This window comes from Rattus norvegicus, chromosome 4, assembly GCF_036323735.1.
Source record: "Rattus norvegicus strain BN/NHsdMcwi chromosome 4, GRCr8, whole genome shotgun sequence".
NCBI lineage: Eukaryota > Metazoa > Chordata > Mammalia > Rodentia > Muridae > Rattus > Rattus norvegicus.
In genome coordinates, this window is record NC_086022.1 from 10046565 (window position 1) to 10062906 (window position 16342).

The 16342-nt window shown below is 47.2% G+C and overlaps 1 protein-coding gene across 8 annotated transcripts in view; it reads right to left on the reverse strand.

Annotated features, from left to right (window-relative positions):
• The window catches only part of Actr3b (actin related protein 3B), a 93870-nt gene that overhangs the window by 51012 nt on the left and 26516 nt on the right, over positions 1 to 16342 (reverse strand). For 4 of the 8 annotated variants that reach the window (XM_039107745.1, XM_039107743.2, NM_001191860.1 and 1 more), the window contains exon 2: positions 4045 to 4100. The exons of 2 other annotated variants lie outside the window; for them this stretch is intronic. In XM_039107745.1, coding sequence (XP_038963673.1) covers positions 4045 to 4100 — 56 coding nt within the window. Of the gene's footprint in view, positions 1 to 4044; positions 4101 to 4250; positions 4328 to 14753; positions 15329 to 16342 lie in introns of those variants that run through there. 2 more of the 8 variants (XM_063286225.1, XM_063286224.1) reach the window with 2 other exon arrangements.

Here is a 16342-nt window from a genome sequence, read left to right on the forward strand (position 1 = left end):
GGTAATCAGAGAAGTCAAAGTCTAAAAGCCGGGTAACTTTACATTCACTGAACTTCGGCTAACCGAGGGAAGACAGAACCTCGCTGGAGGTGCTGGTGGGCGGAGGTCCACACGGACTCCTGAAAAGACAGCGGCACAGCGGCCACCCAATCAGAGCAGCTCAGACCCCTGCCGGGAGATGGGCATGCGCATAAGGAGATGTTCGCTACACTGTTATGTATAATAGAAAAACCGGGAAATATCCGTGTGGCTAAAATGTTAGCTGGACGTAATGACCTATGTCTGGAATCCTTGCACAAGGAAGCTGAGGCAAGAGGAGTCTACAAAAGGAGACTAAGTTTTATAGCATACTAGACTCGGCTTAGACCTGCATACGTTAGCAGTGATACATACTAAAGACAACACTGAGGAAGTTAAAGCTGAAATGTAACACTATAAACCTAGGCAGAAAATATCCACCACCGGAAGGAAGTTAGGAAGGAGGGAGCGAGAGAGAGGAGGGAAGGAAGGGGAGAGAGGGAGGAAGGAAGGAGGGGCTGAGATGCAGCCTGAAAGGTGTCCATCACAGACAGCTGTTATCTGAGAACCTCACTTCGGGTGATGGCAGAGCAAGCAGATACACTTACAGCAACTAAAACCTTCCAAGGCCCGTGTCACTGCGGGCCAGCGCTGGCCAGACTTCCTTACCCAGCACCTGAAGGTCTGTTTACTCTGACATGAAGATGAAAGGTTACTGTGCCTTTGTGGGTGGTGTCCTGGAGCTTTACTATATTTTCCTTTGCATTTTATTGACCAAGCCAAAATATTAAGGCTATATTTAACTTCATTTAATAAAAGAATAAAAAAAAACTGACCAGGAGTGGGGGCACACAGCATTAATCTCAGCAGACAGGGAAGCAGAGGCAGGTAAAGCTATGGGAGTTAGAGGCCAGCCTGGTCTACATGAAGAGTTCACGGCCAGCCAGGGCTACACAGTAACATCCATCTCAATAAAGAACAGCAACAAAGCTGCCTCAGGGCCTCTGAAGACAAGTTCTCCTCCAGAACTCACCTAGTCTGATGCAGTGAGCACAGGCAGCACGCCCCACCCTTCCCCCACCCCACCCCTGACATTCCCTGTTCACTGCCCTCTCCACTGCCCTGCTCAACACGCTCTCCTCAGCTCCAAACGCTCTCCTCAGCTCCAAACGCTCTCCTCAGCTCCAAACATCTCCAGCAACCTCAAAACAAAAACAGGCAGGAAAAGAATAAACTTCCTCCAAACGGTGAGGCTTACAACACAGCGCCTTCAACAGACAGACACAGTGAGGCCTGGACACATCTACTGATAGTCTGGAGAGGTGTATTGCCAGTATACTCCCAGTAGGCAGGCCCTTGTGGAAGTCCTTGGGGTCCTGTAAGCATTCCTGATGTGCAAAATGAGCTTCTCTAGGAGGACAATCCAGTCAGTCACATGACTCTTCTCCAGACTTCAATCCTGTCTCCTGTCAGGCTGCAAGGAGCTCAGCTTCCACCTCTTTACATGGGATCACAGTCTTGCTTCAGTCCTTAATACCCTCTGTCCCTCCCTCTTTCCCTCTGTCCCTCCCTCCATCCCTCTGTTGCTCATTTGCTCTCCCTTCTCTCCCCCTTCTCTCTCACTTCTTCTCCCCCTCCCTCCCTCTCCCTCTCCTCTCTCTTTCCTCTCTCCCCATCCCCTCTCTCTCTCCGCTCTCCCCCTCCCGCCCCACTCCCTGTGCTATGGGACATGGGTCTGGTGCCAGCTAGGTAAGTTCCAGATCCATCTCTCCTGAAGCCTCTTCAGCACAAACATCCTCAAGCTGGTCTTGTAAATGAGACCTCTGCAAACAGAAAACCTCTCAGCACAGAAGCAAGCAGTGGACGAGTGAGTGGTCCAGGAAGGCCTGTGCCTACCACAACAGCTACCCATCTGCCCTTGCACCTTCAGCTGTGTTTCTGGCAAGGCTCTCCCATAAGAACTGCAGCCAACAGGATCGCCTTGGTGGCTGGAGAGATAGCCCAGTGGTTAAGAGCACACGCCACTCTCGCAGAGGACTGCGTCTCTCAGCACCCATCTCAAGTGGCTCAGAACCCCCTATAAATCCAGGGTCTTGCCCTCTTCTGGACTGTGCAGGGATCTGAACTCATAAGTGCACAAACCCACACGCACACGCATGCACACCGTGTACACATATAAATTACAAAATAAAAAGATGAGGGCAGAAAGCTGGCTCAGTAGTTGAGAGCATGTCCCCTCTTCTGGTGAGCCTGGGTTCAATTCCCAGTACCACGTTGTGGCTGAAAACCAACTCCAGTCCCAGAGGACCCAATGCCTTCTCCTGGTCTCGGAGGGCATTGTAACACATGGTGCACAGATGCATGCAGGCAAAACACTCATACGCATGAAAATAAATAAGTGAAACTTTAAACAGATAAAATGAATTTTGAACATCCCCATCCTTTGGCCCGCCCCACACCCCATTCTCGGACGTCTTTATTCTCTTCTAACTGTTGTCCCTGCTGAGGCTCCCACAGCCCCAGTCTGAGAGCTTGCCTGCCTTTCCACAGTGACTCTTGCTAATAGCAGGCTTCGGGTCCTTCTGTGAATGAGGGCAGCTGAGTGGGGAAGCCCGCCGGGCGCCTGCTGCTGGGCTCCAGCAAAGCCAAGGGACACCATCCTAGATGTCAGGCTTACCAAGGTTAAAAATCTAATCTCTTCTTTGAAAAAGAGAACGGGAAAGCCCAATCTGTCAACTCAGCATGGAACGACACTACTCCTGAGGAAGTCCAGTGGCCAATCCCTGTACAGATGTCAGAGGTCTAAGCCTCCACAGAAGGAAGCCCGGCTTCCATTATTACTAGATTTGGAGGCAGGACTTTTATGAACATAGTGAGTCCCCAGAGGTTGCGAGGGCAGGTCCTAATCAGTCAGCGGGTTGACCTGATAGGAAGGAACAGCAGTTCCCTTTCACTCACACATACTCACACAGAGCAAAGGTAACAAGAAGGCACAGTGGGGAGAAAGGCAGCCTGTCCGGAAGTCCAGAAAAGGATGCTTCACCAGGCACCACCTTGACCTTGGACTCTGGACCTGCAGGACTGGGTTTCGGTTCTGTTGACTAAGTCCCCTTGTCTGCTATTTACCAGGTACCCTTATCAGACAACGCTCCACTGTATGAACTTAAAACCAGAACACAGGAGCACAGCAGCCCACACACACATTCCCAGGTACACTCCACATGTGACACCCAAGGAAAGCCAGAGCTGCTGCTTTCCCGCAGGCACCGAGCCAGAGACTGTGGAATCTGGAGTGCACTGTCTAGTGATCTGATGCTCACACTAATCACAGAAAGGCTTTGGCCTTGACCTAAATACATTGTAACCAAGCTCCCCTTCCGAGCTGAGTCCTAGGACCTCAGCAGCAACATCTGTGTTTACTCCTCTTTCCCTTGGACAAACTGTTTCTAGGATCCAAACCAGAGACGTCTACCTCTGAAGTCCAGCTAGAGAGGCCCATGGGTTATAAAGAACAGGTAGGATGAGTTCATGCCCAATATTTGACATCTAAGTGCACCACCCTTGGCTGCTGAAAAGTTAAAGAAACAGAACAGGGTAACCATAGACCTCTTGTTGTTACAAACAAACAAACAAACAAACTTTCAACAGTGACTGGCGCCGTGCGACAGACGCTCAGCCAGGCCACGAAGCTGTGCTTCTTACAATTACTGATCAGCCTCCAGGAACCAGAGAGACTGTTCCAGACAGCCGGGACACTTAGAAAATAATGGAAGGCCCTGCCAGCCTCCCCGTGAAACTAGAAAGCCAATGACAAAGAAGGCAGTTTGAAGGGATGGAGGACAAGCGTGCTACTAATGAGGTCCTGGTGACAGCCACCTCCCAGAGCAACATTCAGCCCTTCCCAGGAAGTGGGTGATGGTCTAAAAGAAGACACTAAAAACATATGACAGCTTGACACACAGAACTAGGATGCTTTAAATGCTGAGACGTACAAGCCTTTAAGAACCCGAGGAGAGCTCTACTTACATGACGGAATAATGAACTGTGGCTCAGTGTTGCCTGCGTAGCCGAGCTTGGTGTACCTAAAAGCACAAAGTCATCAACACAGATTTAACAGCAATGCTCCAGACCACACCCACTCGTGCCTTTCATTATGGCACTCCCTGACGTAAAGAGACAGCGAAACGAACTGTGCTCCATGAGAACCATTTGAAAGTAGCTGCAATGCTTACAACATTGCCTTGTGCTGCAGGACAGAAGCATGACTGCCTGTGCCTCCGACCCCTGCCTCTCGAAGAGCTGTCACACTCTTCTGACCTTCACAGGAACACAAAGAGGACACAGTTGTCCCAGTTTTGCAGATAGGAGAACTGGGGCACTGAGAAGTTACACCCAGACTAAAGAGCTGGTGAAATTCAGAAAAGAGCCCACGCCTGAGTTGCGGCTAACTCCAGAACGGGCTCTATGCAAAGGACTTACTTCCTCACTTCCTAAACTTTCGGATTGACTACGTCATCTTCTTAAAATGCCGTGGCATATGTCTAGACACAGCTCCTGCCGTCTCCTGAGGATCATCTGACATGAGATCTCTTCCCCATCTCCATACAGGAGAAAGAAGCCCACTTTCTGTCAAGACATTCTGGTGGATTCCAACGCCTTTACGAAGACACTGCCAGAACGCCACTTTCTGTTCCAAAAGCCTTCGCTATCCTCCTGAATATAGGGGGGCGGGGGGTAAAACACCACCCAGACCATCTGCTGGAAGGGCAGGGAAGAGCGGTCACAGGAGCTTGAGGAGGCTGAGGGCCAGTGCCCCATCCCAGCTGATCCCAGCGGATCCCCGCACTCGGGGCAGCCGGCCTTTGCTTATAGTGGGCAAAACACTTCCCGGGACTAGAAAAGAACAATAAACACACTCTAACTTACAGATCATTTCAATATATTTAATATTAAATGCTTCCACTTGATATTTCTAAATCTTCTTAATTTTATGTTTAAAAAAAAACTTTACCACATGCTGGCTTTGGTATTTTTGAAAGCATAACTGGTAAGACACACAAGCTGGCTACCCTTATATCACACCAATTGTTCACCATCCACAGGGTGTGAGTTCTTCAGACCACGGGAGAGGGCAAGGCCAGAACCCGACACACCTAGGCCCAACAGGAAAAGGCCCATCTGAAGCCCCTTCAGATCTGGGCACAGGAATTAATAACCAAGCGGATCCACAGTCTCCCATGTCAGGGATCACAGACCCATGGCAGAGTAAGTTTCTAAGTCACCCGGAGCCTTTAGAGAATGAAGGCAACACAGACTGAACTTGAGACTCCAAGATAGCACTGTATGGTGGCTCAGGCTACAATTCGCACAGCAGGGAAGCTGAGGCAGGAACAGCAAGTTCAAGGCCCCAGCGAGAGATAGCCAGCTCATCCCGACATAACCTGATACCATTCTTGAGGCATGCCCAAGGCTAAAATGCTTAGTGAGCCAATAAGTAAGCCAGGTGTCCCTAAATCATCAGGTCTAATCATGTTTTTAATAACCCAACTTACTCACTCATGACCTACTCCATAAAACTATGCCCTTGTACTTAAGTCACTTAAACCAACCCACTCTTCCTCACAGTAAGCACATGAGTGGCTGGCATTTATGGCCCTAGCTCTGCTCCCTGGGGCACTACTTGGGCACAGAGCAGAATTTCCTGAGAACCTGCTGAAAGCATTCTTGCCAGACGCTGAGCTACAGAGACCAAGACTGAGGCTTAACATGTGGTGCTGATGGTCCTGAAAAGGAAAAGCGATGAGACCAGAGAGGGTCGGACTCTTACGATCAACTGTTGGACGGGGACAGACCTACCACGTGTAATGGATCTACTACGAGTATGGCAATGTGTGGGCACTTATTAATATTAGGTGGGAAGTAGCATTCATGCTTACTGTATTTTTAAACAAGTATTTCTTGTTATTTGGTAGTGGTGGGTGCCTTTAATCCCAGTACCAGCCTAGTTTACACAGTGCATTCTACCAGCAGCCAGGACTCCATAATGAGAGACCCATCTCCAAAACAAGCAAACCATGTCACTGGGTACCAGAGGGTCTGAATTCAAGTCCTACCCGTTATTTGCCGAATCTGAGAAAAATACTTTACCTCTCTGTATGAGCCATCCCTCCCCTACCCCAAATTACAGTTGGGACAGTAATACCCTGGAGATAAGATACGTAAACAGGATACAGTGTTGTGCTTGTGCATTTCTTTTGTTATTTTAATATCGTTCTTCTAGATGATAGAAATATATCGAAACTTAAAAATTTGGAAAGTAGCCAGATAAGGTGCACGCACTTGTCATCCCAGCACTGGGAAGGGAAGAGAAGAAAGACTGGGATCTCAAGGGCATCCTCGGCTTCCGTTGCACAGCACAGCAAGTTAGAGGCTAGTCTAGGCTACATGAGACCCTTCAGCAAAAATAGCATTCTCTTTCTTTCATTTTTTAACCTTTATTAGTTCTTTGTGCATTTCCTATCAGGCATCCAACCCCATTCCTCTCCCCTCCCCCTCATAACTGCCCTCTACTCTTGCAACCTCCCCCACAAAAGAAATCTCATTGTGGAAGCTGTGGTATATCCCAGTGTGTCGTGTATCTACCCCCTTGTCCACGCTTCTTTGTTTGCAAGTGCTCACTGCAATGAGGTGCCCTGGGTCCTGCAGATGCTGCGGCTTTAAATGATGGACCAGCCCTTCATGCCCTCAAGCAGTTCGTCAATGGAGTAGACATAGGATGGGCCAAGTCAAAGCGGATGTGGACCTGAGGGGTATCTGAGTTGCTCAGTCCACTGGCTTTCCAGCTCTCACACCCTTTGGACAGCTCACTGGCAACCCCCACGCACACCCTTCGTGAACAGGGCCACGTCTACCCCTGCTGCCCAGGTGAGGCACAGAACCCACTCACCAAATGGCTACAGCAGGACCAGTTCCCTGCTCTCAAGACAACAAAGCAAGGTCTCTCCCCAACAATAGGTGGCAAGAAGTGAGGGTGAGGGAGAGATGTCCTCCCTCACCAGCACCACAGCAGACAAGCTGCAGGGCCTGTTCTGTCATACTCACTCCCTCAGGGCCATCACACCTGCAACTCCCACATTCAGGGCCAGTTCTACTGTGCTGCCCAGGTGAGGTGCAGGGCTCTTCCAAGTGCTGCAGCAGGTGAGGACCAAATGTCCAGCTCTCCTCCTATATGACCCCCATCAGGGTCAACTACCCTGCTCTATGACCGCATCAGGACAGCTCTCCTGCTCTACAACCTCATGAGGACCAGCTCTCCTGCTCTATGACCCCATCAGGACAGCTCTCCTGCACTCAAAACACCAACAGGGTCAACTCTCCTGCACTATGACCCCATGAGGACAGCTCTACTTCTCTATGACCCCCATCAGGACACCTATTCTGCTCATGGCAGCATCACGGTCAACTCTCCTGCACATGACCCCATCAAGGTCACCTCTCCTTCTCTACGACCACATCAGGACAGCTCTCCTGTTCTATGACCCCATCAGGGTCAACTCTCCTGCTCATGACCCCATCAGGGTCAGCTCTCCTACTCTATGACCCCATCAGGACAGCTTTCCTGCTCTTCAACCCCATCAGGGTGAACTCTGCTGCTCTACGACCCCATCAGGACCAGCTCTCCTGCTCTACAACCTCATGAGGACAAGCTTTTTCCTGCTCTATGAGCCATCAGGACAGCTCTCCTGCAATACGACCCCATCAAGACAATTCTCCTGCTCTATGACCCCATCAGGGTCAGCTCTCCTGCTCTATGACCCCATCAGGGTCAGCTCTCCTGCTCTACGACCCCATCAAGACAATTCTCCTGCTCTATGACCCATCAGGACAGCTCTCCTGCTCTATGACCCCACCAGGAAAGCTCTCTTGCTCTTACCCATCAGGGTAAGCTCTCCCAGGCTTACACCCTCAGTTCAGCTTATATTCCCCACCTATAAGGACCAGGACTCCTGTTCATGACCCCACCAGGGTCAGCTCTCCTGCTCTATAACTCCATCATGGTCAGTTCTCCTGATCTTTGACAACATCAGGACAGTTCTCCTGCTCTATGACCCCATCAGAGTAAGCTCTCCCAGGATTACACCCTCAGGCCAGCTTATATATTCCCCACCCATAAGGACAAGGTCTCCTGTTCATGATACCATCAGGGTCAGCATTCCTGCTCTATGACCCCATCAGCATCAACTCTCCTGTACATGACTCCATCAGGGTCAGCTCTCCTGTTCTACGACCCAATCAGGACAGTTCTCCTGCTCATGACCCCATCAAGACAGTTCTCCTGCTGTATGATACCATCAGGGTCAACTCTCCTCCTCTATGACCCCATCACGGTCAGCTCTCCTTCTCTATGACAAGATTAGGGTCAGTACTCATGCTTATAACCCCATCATGACAGCTTTCCTTCTCTAGGACACCATCAGGGTGAACTCACCTGCTCTATGACCCCATCAGGACAGCTCTCCTGCTCTTTGACCTCATCAGGACAGGTCTCCTGCTCTATGACCACATCAGGACACCCCTGCTGCTCCTGGCCCCATCACCGTCAATTCTCCTGCTCATGACCCCATCTGAGGAGAGCTCTCCTGCTCTATGACCCCATCAGGACCAGCTCTCCTGCTCTATGACCCCCATCATGACAGCTCTCTGCTCTATGACCCATCAGGACCAGCTCTCCTGCTCTTTGACCCCATCAGGACCAGCTCTCCTGCTCTATGACCCCATCAGGGTCAGCTCTCCTGCTCTATTACCCCATCAGGACCAGCTCTCCCAGGCTCACACCCTCAGGCCAGCTTATCTATCACCACCCATCAGGACCAGCTCTCCCACACTGCCAGGCAGGAGCCACTTTCCCAAGTCCTGCAGCTGAGAATGTTTTTCTTATTTTTTTAATATACTTTGCCCCAAGTCACAGTGGTCCCTCTTTAAACCACACCCAGGTAAGGATGAAAATAAATGACCGTTAATGGTGACTCTAGTAGACACCATACACCCTTAAATATCTCATTTCCCTGCCTCAGTCATCTTCCCTGAACCCTAATAGGTGCCTACAGCAGGAGGTCAGACTACAGAAATAGGCAGGAACCCTTATGACCCATGCTCCAAACTCCAACCAAACCTGTTGATGGCCTTCAGAGTATCTGGAGTAACATTCTGAAACCCTTTTCCCACATTAGCTCCTGTAGCATTGAGCAGTGACTTTCATGCCTGAGGGAACTACCACAATGATGTATTATATTCTTGCATGCCAAACTGTGAGGCTCTTCTCTCCCTCCACGGAGTACTGGAGCCATGAGGGTTAGAGGCAGTCCACTGGCAAAGACATAGAGTATAACTATATCACAGTAATTAAATGACTTTCAGGTTTCCTGTACTGTTCTTCATAAAGTATCAAATACCTGTGACTTCTGTTGAATAATCACAGTGTAATGAATATCTAACACAAATTTTCAAATTCAAAATTTTAATAAATCCTCCATTAATATAAGCTCCCACCAAATTCTCTGAGAACCTATGAATTAAAACTGTAAAAGTAATCTATAAGGTGCTTATTTTCAAATACTTTCCAGAATGTGCCTCCAAAAAAAAAGATAAATAGATAGATAGATAGATAGATAGATAGATAGATAGATAGATAGATAGATTTTTTTTTCAACAAATAAAGCCCCATCCTTAAATCTGGACAGCATTCAAGCTCCCATTCCCAAACCAAGCTTCCATGGAATCAGCTTCCTGACTAGAGTCTATTAGCTCATGCCATTGTCACCAAAGATACTGAGGTGGGGAGGGAAACAACACGAGGTCTTCAGAACGGCCCTATCTGTCTGCCTACTGAACCATGACTTCAAATTGAGGTTTGCATGGCTACCTGACATGTTCTATCTCATAAGCAAGTTTAAGATCACCTGAGCAGACACATGAAAAGAATCAGCAGCCCATGACAAACACCTATCACCCAAGTCCCCAGGCCCACAAGACTCAGGAAGAGCCTGGCACCCATATTTTAACATCCTACTCCCTTTGCCCCAAGGCAAAGGTCAGCCAGGGTAGAACAGTTCCCAGACCCGAATCACACACAATCAACTCTCCATGTATCCAACACAAGGTCCCTGGCCTCACGGTCACATTCTAACAAAATAACTCCGTGCTCACCCCAATCACCAAATACAATATCTATACGGTGAAGCTTAGTGCTAACCAGAAGTCCAGATGAGAGGACCCAGCTGCAATGACTACAGCATACTGCTTAGGCACTCCATGAAAAAAATGTCATTTCGATTTAAAATATTACACAATTTACACGTAGAAAATAAACTAGGCACAACTAGCAAATGAAAAGGAAATAAGCTTATTACAGAAGCATTTAATCCTTATAAGGTGTGATGCTTTGAATAAAAAGAACCGCACAGGCCCACAGGAAGAAGCACTATTGGGAGGTGTGTCTGTGTTGGAGTAGGTGTGGCCTTGTTTTAGGAAGTACACCACTAGGGGGTGGGCCCAAGCATCCAGTATGGCAGTCTCTCCCTGCTGCCTGTGGATACAAATAGAAAACTCTCAGCTCCTCCAGCACCATGTCTGCCAGCATGCCACCATGCTCCCCTCACGATGACAATGGACTAAACCTCTGAGACTGTAAGCCAGCCCCAATGAAATGTTTGCCTTTATAAGAGTTGCTGTGGTCACAGTGTCTCTTCACAGCAGTAACACCCTAAAACGGCATGGTACTGGGAATGGAGTACTGCTGTGATAGGCCTGACAATGCTTGTGCTTGGAGGAATGTGGACTTTGGGACTTTGGGTTAGAAAAACGCTTTGAGTGGAGCTTAACAGGCCATACGCTTAGGAACAAAGAAGACAGAGGTGTTTTGGGTGGTTTGAACTTGGGGGGCCCGGATCAAGAGGTTACAGAGGAGAACATTAATACATGGCCTACAGATCATTCTTACAATATTCTGGCAAAGAATGTGGCAGCTTCTTGTCCTTCTCCAACAAGTCCGCCTGAGGCTAAATTGAAGGGTTGTGGATTCACTGTGCTGTAGAGCAAATTTCAAAATAGCCCAGCATTGGCTGTGTCGTGTGGTTGTTAGTTTTGACCCTGATGAAGATACACAATGAAAAGGAGCAAACTGAACAGGAACAAAGCAAAATGCACAGCTTAGGGAGAACGGGGCACCGGAAAGTAGACTGAGGCTAAGTCCTGTGTTCACAGAGATGAACAGACTAAAGAAAACCCTGATGTTAAATGGAATAAAGGAAGCAATGACCTCAGGGCAAGACCTGACCCAGTTAAGATTCCAACTTGTGAGAAGAAATTAAAGAAAAGCTTAGGACGCGGGTGTAGTGGTGCACACCTGTAATTCCAGCGGCAGATGCAGGCAAATCTCTGAGTTTGAGGCCAGCCTGGTCTAGAGACTGACTTTTAGGACAGCCAGGCTTAAGCAGTGAAGGAAACCATCAAAAAACAAAAGCTGGTGAGCCCTTCCATTGAAAGGGGAGCTCATGGTGCAGCCCCAGCAAACAGAACTTGGACGATTCAGCCACGTGGATCTGGTTTTAGAGTCAAAGTTACAAGAAAGGGGTTAAAAATCTCTCTCCATGGTTAAGGAAATCTACTATGACCAGGTATGTGTCAGGGGTATCCCTGCATGGAGGCTTGGATAGGCCACTGTGTTAAACTGAAAATTAAGCCTGGATTGCCTTGGAGACCCCAAAATGTTAGCGATGCCAGAGCCATGGGCTATCTCTTGAGGAGAGCCGCTAACAGGGTGTGGAACCAGCCCAAGAGAAAGACGTTTGTTCAATAAAACTGAAAGGAGTTGGAGATCTGAAGAACATCTTGACAGATAGATATGAGATGCAAAGTCTGGAGTTTGCCCGGCTGGTTTTCAATCTTCCTACTGAACAGTATTTCCTCTTTCCTTTCTTTTGGAATATTAATGTACACCCTGTGCCACTATATGTTGGAAGCATGGCATCTGCTTTTTTATTTTGATTTTACAGAGAGTTAGTTAAGAGATTGCCTGAATTTCAAAAGTTTGAGACTTGTTATAGACTATAAGGACTTTTTTTTTTTTTTTTGGTTCTTTTTTTTCGGAGCTGGGGACTGAACCCAGGGCCTTGCGCTTCCTAGGCAAGCGCTCTACCACTGAGCTAAATCCCCAACCCGAATATAAGGACTTTTAAAGTTGGAATAAACGCATTTTTGCATTGTGATATCTATAAGCCTATGGGGACCAGAGAGTGGAATGTAATAGCCCCATCAGCCCACATGGAGAGGCACTAGCAGAAGGTGTGGCCTTGTTGGAGGAAGTGCATCACTAGGGGTGGCCTTTGAGGTCTCAGCTGCTCAAGCCACACCCAGTATGTCAGTTACTCCCTGCTGCCTGCAAATCCAGATGCGGGGCTCTCAGACACCTCTCCGGCGCCGTGCCTGCCTGCCGGCACGCTGCCGTGCGTCCCACCATGATGATGATAGTGTGGTAATAACAAACAGCCCCAGTTACATGCTTTCCTTCATAAGAGTAACCGTGGTCATGACGTCTCTTCACAGCAATAAAGCTCTAAGACGTGAGACAACCAGGGCTAAGAATCTCTCAAACTCTGACTTTCTCAACCTAAAGAAGTCTAGAGACTTCTCTGCCGAACCCAAAACACTTTTTAGGATTTATTTATGCTTATTAAACATGTACACCACGTGCACACAGTTCCTATGGAGGCCAGAAAAGGGCGTCAAATCCCATGGAACTAAAATTACAGACCATGTGGATGCAGGAAACCAAACCTGAGACCTCCAGCCTCGGAGGCATCCCTACAAAAATAATTTGTAAGTGATTATTACATAATGTGTTCTATAGTTACATTATATTTTATAATAACTATGGAATTATAATTATATAATCATATTCTTATATTCTACAATAAAATTATAGAATATATTACATATGCTATTATATACTATATGGTATATTTTATGTATATTATATTTTATTATTATATATTATAGAATTATAGAATACTTGAGAAAATTAAGTAACAAACAAAAAGCAACAAGGAATTCAATAAGATGACAGCCTGTAAATAGGCAAAATTCACCAAGAACAACTGCTGAGTGAAAAGATCTCACTCGGAATGCCAGCCTTAGTCTGAAACTGCAGGTGTGAAGACCTCCCATGCTCGCAAGTGGGTACTGACACATCCTAATACAGGAAGACGGTATTTTTCAAATAAACATCCAATGTCACTGAATCCATCTGGAAATGTATTGCAAACCACTTAAGTGTGGCTAATACTAAGGGCGGGGGTCAGTTCAGCAGCAGTGGTGACCAGGAGCTGAAGATCAATCGTGAGGGACAACTTCACACACTCTATCAAAATGTTAGTGTGTAGAGCCTGTTACACATCCAGTAAGTGCCCAGAAACCTGACATTATAAGAGACACGCACACACACACACACACACACACACACACACACACACACACACACACAGGTTTACTGCAGTACTATAACAACAACAAGACAATAAGCAGGGCATACTAAATATGTTACATCCATTCAGTAAGATGGTGACCCACAGTATAAACAGATGCCTAGTATAATTGACATAACTGTACTCAGTACATGGTTGTGACATGAGGCAGCTTCACAGCACCACAAAACAGGTAAACTGAGGTCAAGGCTCAGCGCCAGTCACGTGACTAAAGGGAAATAACTCATCCTCTATCCTCACTCTGTCATCTGAAGCCACTATCTTACACTTACCGTTTTGGAACTATTCCCTAATTCAAAAAGCACACATGGCATCCTCATTGATGTCACCTCTGCCACTAAACAGTGTTTGTTATATACTTTCTTCCCTGACTTAAGCACAGTCCCCAACAGAATTCAGTGTCTGCAAACCAACCTTTGTGAACTCTTTGCACACACATCTGCTTACTTATACTGACTTCCTCCCTGCTGCTGATCTTGACTTACAGTCATGAGTCACTTAGCAGAGATGCATCCTAAGAATGCACTATCAGGGGACTTTGTCACGTGTGTGACTATCACAGACTATACTTACACAAACCCGTCATAAAGGTGACCATCACTGCCCATGCTGACATGAGGCCTAGAACAACCAGCACCCATGCAGTGCATGAAGCATGCATTCTCTGAACTATAACGACTTACATGGGCTGGGCGGGCTTAGCCACATCTTTTCCCTACAAAGCCTTCATCATGTTTCTACTCTGAAAGTTCCCCACATAATGGATTCTGCATTTTATCTCTGGTGTAGGATACATTTTGAATCTCACAGGAAGAACTGTGCTAACCAGGTTTCCCCAAACATGTTAGAAGCATGTACGACCATCAGCTTTCCCTGGACAGAAGGGCCATGCTTATAAGCAGCACTCAAATGGCCAAGGCAGGAATACTGACTTGGGTTTGAGGCCAGCAGGGTTAACCAGGAACTCCAGACCAGACTTGCAGTGAGTCCTTGACTCAGAAAAGGGGGGCAGGGTGGAAGAAGAAAGAGAAACAAAGGGAGAAAGAAACTAGTTAGTTTTTGCATTAAAAGCCCTGGCTTCTGTTTGAATACCTCCATTGAAAAGCCAGACAGACATCATTCTCAGAATCACAAGCTAGCTTATCTATGCTCACTCAGTATGACCTTCTGCACCCTTGACCTGAGAAAACCCACCTGGAAATCTGGAAAGGCAGAAGGGGGAAGAAGGTAAGGATGGCACATACTCGACAGCTTCAGAACGCAATGCCAATGTTACGCCTCTGCCTTCTGGAGAAGGTGCCCTCCAGGTTTGAAATCAAAATCAAAGGTCTTCGATGAGGGGGCTGAGTGTGGTGGCCCTCGCCTTTAGTGCTGGCACTCAGACAGCAGAGACAGGCCAGACTGGTCTGCACAGTGAGGTCTAAGCTAGCAAGGTCTACATGATGAGACCATGTCTCGAAAAGGAGAAAAGTATCCCCTGGGGTCTGACCGCTCTCCTACACCCAACTCTGCTTTCTATTCTAGTGTCTCCATCCCCCATAACTGCAGTGTATCCTTATCTGCCCCATACATTTTAAACAGACTCTCCCTCTTCCTCGGAAATGCCACTATCTCTCCATAGCACATGGAGACTTAATTCTGCTAAGTCAGGAGAATTAGCTGCCTGAACATATTTCTGTATAATCAAAATTCCTCCTACAACCATGTGTCTGGAGCAGAAGGTGACAACGTAAGCTCAATTAGTTTGTGTTCCAAAGTGGAAATGCTACATCTTAAAACTGTTTCTCATCTTGATACGATGCTCTCCAACTGTACCCTGAAGAAGGCTCTTTTGAGTGAGCGCCTTGTAAAGTCTTGTTGCAGTCCTAAGTTTCAACCAGAACTGCTCTAATCCCCCCAAGATTTCACATGAAACTGTTACCTCATCTTCATAATATAGTTTCAAATAACACCTAATGCTCACACTGTACTGAAAATACACAACCAGTTTTTAAGATGTTCCTTAGGCTGGAGAGATGGCTCAGTGGTTAAGAGCACTGACTGCTCTTCCAGAGGTCCTGAGTTCAAATCCCAGCAACCACATGGTGGCTCACAACCCTCTGTAATGAGATCTGATGCCCTCTTCTGGTGTGTCTGAGGACAGCTACAGTGTGTACTTATACATGATAGATAAATCTTAAAAGAGAAACATATTAAGATGTTCCTTAGGTTGTCTATTTATGGAACAAAGAGTTACTATATGTTCAAATGTATTATTAACTTTACCTAAATGTATTTGCTTTTTTTTTTTAAGACAGAGACCCTGTCTTAAAAGACCCTGTCACTATGTAGCCCTGGCTGTCCTGGAGCTCACTACCATAGACCAGACTGATTTTGAACCCAGAGATCTGCCTGCCTTTGCTCTCAAATGCTTGGATTAAATCCTTGTGCACTAGCACACCTGGTTTAATCTTTTAATCTATTTCATGGGCCTTTACATTTAAATCATGGCAATAGAACACTGACTAAGACAGAAGGGAGTGCCAACAGAAGCTGCAGAACAGACCCATGTACACCCCTGATCCTCAGGAGCTCCGGCCTCAGCAACTACACAAACTCCTGTGAGGCCGGAACAGAAGCTCCAGGGAAGAATGACACACTAGGCCACTTCTGTTCCATGCCAATGCCTGCTACTCTCTGGACGCAGCTCTGACGGCAAGGTGAGTGTTGGCAGTATTTGGAGAAAAGGGTCTCTGGAGTCAGTGAAAAAAAAAATACAAAGTTACCAAAATTGTTCTGAATTA